Source organism: Rhineura floridana, chromosome 19 (genome assembly GCF_030035675.1).
Source record: "Rhineura floridana isolate rRhiFlo1 chromosome 19, rRhiFlo1.hap2, whole genome shotgun sequence".
Taxonomy (NCBI): Eukaryota; Metazoa; Chordata; class Lepidosauria; order Squamata; family Rhineuridae; genus Rhineura; species Rhineura floridana.
In genome coordinates, this window is record NC_084498.1 from 25476962 (window position 1) to 25482961 (window position 6000).

At 51.5% G+C, this 6000-nt stretch overlaps 1 protein-coding gene across 2 annotated transcripts in view; it reads left to right on the forward strand.

Annotated features, from left to right (window-relative positions):
- The window catches only part of AP1B1 (adaptor related protein complex 1 subunit beta 1), a 34701-nt gene extending 29556 nt beyond the window's left edge, over positions 1–5145 (forward strand). For both annotated transcript variants that reach the window (XM_061602567.1, XM_061602568.1), the window contains 4 exons: positions 183–267; positions 378–464; positions 2248–2402; positions 4490–5145. In XM_061602567.1, the coding sequence (XP_061458551.1) occupies positions 183–267; positions 378–464; positions 2248–2402; positions 4490–4564 (402 nt within the window). In that variant the 3' untranslated portion in view covers positions 4565–5145. The remainder of the gene's footprint in view (positions 1–182; positions 268–377; positions 465–2247; positions 2403–4489) is intronic.
- The last annotated feature ends 855 nt before the right edge of the window (positions 5146–6000 follow it).

Here is a 6000-nt window from a genome sequence, read left to right on the forward strand (position 1 = left end):
GAAACCTGAGCTGTGTTCCGAAACAAAGTTCTGTGCCCAACCTCACGTCCCGTGCTCTGCTGCAGAAATCACAGCATGTACGCACGGCCCGGCTCTGGAACTCTGTGCCCGAATATCTCTTGGTGGGCCCCAGTCTAGCCAGAGAACCTGCATCTTTTTTCTTTATTCCCCTTTGATTCCAGGTGGCTGTGAAGAATAACATAGACGTATTCTACTTCAGCACCCTCTTCCCTCTGCACATCCTCTTTGTGGAAGATGGGAAAATGGGTAGGTTGGCGAGACTCTGGGACGTAGAGGGGTGTGTGGGAGGGAAGGAGCCCCCAGTAGTCTTCCCCCCACCCCATTGTTCAGCCCCTCTCTGCTTCTCCCTCCTCCAGAGCGACAGATGTTCCTGGCCACCTGGAAGGACATTCCCAACGAGAACGAAGCACAGTTCCAGATCAAAGACTGCCCTCTCAGCACAGGTGAAAAGAGAGCTCTCTAATCCGGCATTTTTGCCACAGCAGCTGCTGGTCGGGCGCTCAAGCTCTCCCAAGAGCTCAGCCGGCTTTCTGTGTTGTATGGAGGGAGTCAGCCGCTGTGCGGCGATTCTCACACGCTGACTTTTTACGGGGAAGGGCTGTAGGCTGGAGGAGGAGTGTCTGCTTTGCATACAGAAGGTCCCAAACGCAATCCCCAGTGACATCTCCAGGTAGAGCTGGGAGAGACTCCTGCCTGAAATCCCAGAGAGCCACTGCCGGTCAGTGTAGACAGCACTGACTTAGGTGGACCAGTGCTTTGACTCTGAATAAGGCAACTTCCTACATTCCAAGGTGTGTACTCTCCAAAGGTACATGGGAAATTAAAAGCGGGAGCAAGCTTGTGTTTGCAAACCAATTGGAACTGGCCTGCCTTCAAGGCGATCCCGACTTGTGGCAACCCTATGAATAGGGTTTTCATGGTAAGCGGTATTCAGAGGGGGTTTCCGATTGCCTTCCCCTATAATGCAAATCAAGATATCTCCTTTATTTTCTTAGTTTATATCCTGGTTTTCTTTCATCAAGGAACCCAAAGTGGCACACATGAGGTTCCCAGGTGGTCTCCCATCCAGGCACTGGCCAGACCCAGACCTGCTTAGCTTCAGCAAGGTGGTGGCCTCAGGTGCCTTCAGACCATACCCCGGGCACATTGTAGCTGGTACTTGACTAAGGAGCTCGGATGGCCTGCTGTGCCTACTCATGTATAGCCAGTGATAGACCTAAGCTTGCCCTACCTGATGTGTGTGAGAACCTCTTGACCAGTGGTGGCTGGTGCCCATTGGGACTGGCGGGGCAGAGCCAGCTAGTTCTAGTCCTCCTTCCCGCCGGGTTCTGCATGAGCAAAACTAAGACTGAGGAGGAGGAAGCTGGCAGCCAAGGCCACTCCCTGGGTTGGCTTTTAAGTAGGAGGGCAGGCAAGTGGGGGGCTGGCTGAGGGCAGACAGAGGTTGGTGGGGCAGTGCCCCATGCACCCTAACAGGCCATCCTTGGCTGCTTTTGAGGGAATTGGAGGATCCAGCTCCATTTCCCCCTGTACCGGTATAATTAAGAAGCAGGAATTTTGGCTATTTTTCTGGAAGAACTGTGCTGGCCCAAAATGCTCAGACTTGCTGCTCTGCTCATTCCCCATTCCTGTGTTTGCGTGCAACTTACCGCAGAGAAAAGCAGCTGTGGATGACCTTTTACGCCTCTCCCTTCAATCCCTTTTCCAAGGCAGTGTGGCATTCAATTGATTATATTGTAAATTGCTTCCGGGGCGGCGGGGGTGTCTCGTGGGAAACCATAAATGAATTAAATACTAAATAGTAATAGCAATACACAGATCTGTAGGAAGGCAACTTTTTTATACTTAGAGCATCGTGCATTCCGTAGCAAAAGCATCTCGAGTTCTCTGACCTACGTCAATTATGCTTTATCTGCATAACTTGTTTGCATACTTTTTATGCCGTTGTAGCTAATCATAGGCAAAAGGCTGTGCAGGATGTTCAGACCCTGACTGTCATTCACGCTTCTAGATTTTGAGAGGTTTGCTAGATGGTGCCCACGCTGGGTGCTCCTGCAAACATAAGGGCTAGAAACTTGCTTCTTTCAATTAAAAAGAAAGCTGGGAGTCTCAGGAAACTGAACTCTGTACCCCATTCCATTTTGTATGTGTGTCCTTTTGTGGCATAAGCACAACCCTGCTTAACGCCAAGTTATGTGTATATATGTGTGTTTTCCCGTCCCACAGACACAATTAGCAGCAAGCTTCAAGGCAGCAACATCTTCACCATTGCAAAGAGGAATGTTGAAGGTCAAGACATGCTGTACCAGTCGCTCAAGCTGACCAACGGCATCTGGGTCCTGGCCGAGCTGCGAATCCAACCAGGGAACCCCAACTTCACGGTACGCCCCTCCTCGTTTGTGCGTGTCTCTCTCTCTCTCTCTCTTGCTGTTTTAGAGACTCTCTTTCCAGCTCTGTCATTAGTTTTGGTATAAATAAATCTGTGAAATGTATAGGTGCTCTTCAGATTGCTAGGTACTGTGCAAAAATTAGAAATAGCACACCTCTGGCCCGGCGCCAACAGTTGGCCGGGTTGGGCACTGGCCAAGCTCCCCAGAGGCTCAGAAAGGCCTCTTACTGGCCTGACTCAGCCATGCCAACTCATTGCCTTCCCTGCTGGGATCCACAGCCAATGCCCAATCTGGCAGACCGTTGCTGTCAGGTCCATGTTGGTTTTGCTCAGTGCCTAGCAATTTTAAAAGTCACGTGAAAAAGGTCAGTGGGGGATAGGGGAATCAGCCAGATTTAAAAGCCTGTGGATTTTTTTTATAAAGTGTGAGCCTCCCTGGGGGAGAGCATCCCATAGTCAGGGGGCCACCACCAAGAAGACTCTATCCTCGGTATCCAGAGTCTTTGCCGAAGGGTTGCTGCTGAACCCTTCTCCCCAACCCAACCCAATTTTTTTGTCTGCCTTGAATTGTTCATCTGAAATGAGACACGACTACCACCACCCCCTTCGCCGCCTCCTTTCCACCGCCTCTCCCCAAAATGTCCACTGGGATAGATCAGGTGACACTCTGTCATTTTTCCTTCCTGTTTTGGTTGTGCTCAACGTTCTTTCCCTTTGGGGTGACAATTTAATCTTTTGTGTTTTTGTGTGTGTGTTTTGTTGCTGCGTGTCCATCTGCCCCCCATGGGCCCACCCCACCCCGACCTTTCAGGACTTGGAGGTTAGCAGAACGTTTGTGTGCTTTTTGCTTAAAAAAAAAAGTCTTCTGAATCCAGCTGCCTACTCTCCACTTGACCCCCCTACCATTTTATTCCATCCCTTCCTCCCCCCCAGCTTGCTTCTGATGCTCCTTTCAGCAGTGCCCCGCCACCACCCAAACACCATGCTAACAAGTAACAGTTCATGCTGGAGGTTGGCGGGATTGGGAGGGATTTAGAAGACCAAATGTACCAGCAATGGGGAATGGCCCCGGAGCCATAGTTTGGTTAAAGTGATGTGTATCGCAATACAGGAGAGGGCAGACTTCAGGCTTGCAGGATTCATGTTGCTTTTTTATATATATAAATTAGGAACCCCTGCCCTCCCCCTCCAAGACCCACCAACTCCCATCATCCCCGACCATGCTGGCTGGGGCTGGTGTGAGCTGGAGTCCAGAAACATTTGGAGGGCGCTGCATGGGCCACTCCCCGTCCACTGGCTCTCTGCAGCTGGCCTAGGGAGCTCTCACCAGTGGGCCTCTTTCTGGGCTGTGGCTCCTGGGTGGTGACCCTTGATGCTGTCCCTGTCCTTCACAACGCCTGAAGCAGTGAACCAAGAGGAAAGCCACTGTTGGGTTATCATCCAGTTCCGAGTCTCTTGTCGACATCAGTGCCTTCAGCAGAGGAAGGCATTGACCTGTGGGTGTATGGGTGTGGCCACATCCGCACCAGACATTTAAAGCTATGTCATACCACTTTAAGCAGTCAGGGCTTCCCCCAAAGAATCCTGGGATACGTGGTTTGTTAAGGGTGTTGCTGAGTGTCGTTAAATAAGCCTCTGTTCCCCCTCACAGAGCTACAGGGAAGAGGGGTTCATTGTGAAACCAATCTGGAAATTATAGCTCTGTGAGGGGAATAGGGGTGTCCTAACAACTCTCAGCACCCTTAAACCCCAGTTCCTTTGGGGGGAAAGCCCTGACTGTTTAAAGTGTTATGATTGTCCTTTAAATGTCTGGTGTGGATGTTGCCTTTATTTCAGGAGGAGAAGTTTTCCCTCTACTGGGAAACGTTTTTAAGGCAACCTTGAGCTAAGACAGCAGGTGGGCCACTCTCTGCTCCTCTCCAAATAACTTGGCTTAACTGTCCTCTTTTAAACTCTTAGCATGGCTTCTTTTCCCCCGGCCTCCTGGATTATTAAACTTGCTCCAGTTTACTAACACCGCTTGCCTGGTCAAAACGTAGCCTTGGACACTGAATTTTTTTTTTCCCCCTTCCTCTTCAGCTTTCCCTGAAGTGTCGTGCACCCGAAGTCGCCCAGCACGTTTTCCAGGCCTATGAAACCATCCTGAAGAACTGAAGTCTCTGCCTGCCCTCACCCTCCCTCCCTCCCTCCCATCACCTCCCCCTCCCCGAAGCGGTGGTGATTTCGTCGGGACCAGAACCCCTCCAGGCTGCCTCTCTCTATGTCCACAGAAGGAATCAACCCCTGAGATGCAAGCCGTATTCTCAACCCTTCCAGAAGGATGGCATTGATCACCTAAGAACTGGGAAGGGGGGGAAGAGAGAGAGAGAGAGAGAGAGAGAGTTGAAAGTAGCCAGGATTTGAGTCTTCAGCTTCAGGGGAACGGAGAGGTGTTGGGAAGATCTCCAGAGGGGATGGGAGACCGTGCTGCACATCTGTCTCTGTGAGGGTGGGTGGGTGTAAACTTTAAAGTCATGCCATGTGTCCCCTGTGCTGACGTCCTGCCCTTTCTCAAGAGCCCTGTACTCTCTTTCCCCCCCTTTGTTGCCCTTTGTACGTGTACAGAAATTGACAGGCAGTGTGAGCTCATACACCATACTGCAGCTACACGGGGGGGGGGGATATCCCATGCACCTTGCTCTCTTGCTAAAGTCTCCCAACTGAATAAACAATCAAATGCTCTGCTAGGGAAAAAAGGGGTGTGTGGTTTGTGCTTTATTTGCCCAGCCTGAGAAAAAAAAATCTCTGTGTGTTTGGGGTGGGGGGCGGGAGAAGGGGGCAGGAGAGGTAAAACGGTGGTCCCCCCAACGTTGCTGCCATACAAGGCCCGTCATTTATGCCAACATTATGCAGCTGTCCTTTTAATGATTTTTGCATTGTTTTTAATCAGTTGTGTGTCGTTGCTGCACTCTGCCCTGCAGTCACGGTGGTGGCTGTTGCCCACTGGGGGGGTGGGAGGCAGGGAGCCCAGCAGTAGGAGGAGCCAGAGCCAGTGACAGGCAGAGGCAGAGGCAATGATAGGCAGAGCAACTCATTCTAGTTGTGTCCCCGTCATCCTCGCTGCAGAGTTTCAGGAGGAACAACACTACAGTGGAGGAGGAGGAAGCAGGAAGGTGGGTGGAGTGGTAGTGGCTGGGTCAGGGTAGACTAAGGTTGGTGGGGCAGTGCCCCGTTTACCCTAATGGACCAGGCTGCACTGAGTATATAAATAACAAAATCACCCTCTCCCAATTAGCCATGCTGCCTGGGGCCAATGCCACCTGCAGGCTCCCCAGCCCCGCATATAGAGATTGCAGCTTTTTAGGAGCCAGTGGGATATACTGGTTAAGGCAGCCTTTCCCAACCAGTGTGCCTCCAGATGCTGTTGGACCACAACTCCCATCAGCCTCAGCCAGCATTGCCAATGGTCAGGAAAGATAGGAGTTGTGGTCCAGCAACATCTGGAGGCACACCGGTTGGGAAAGGCTGGGTTAAAGTGCTGGACTACGACCCGGGATATCAGGGTTCGAATTCCCGCACAGCCATGAAGCTCCCTGGGTGACCTTGCGCCA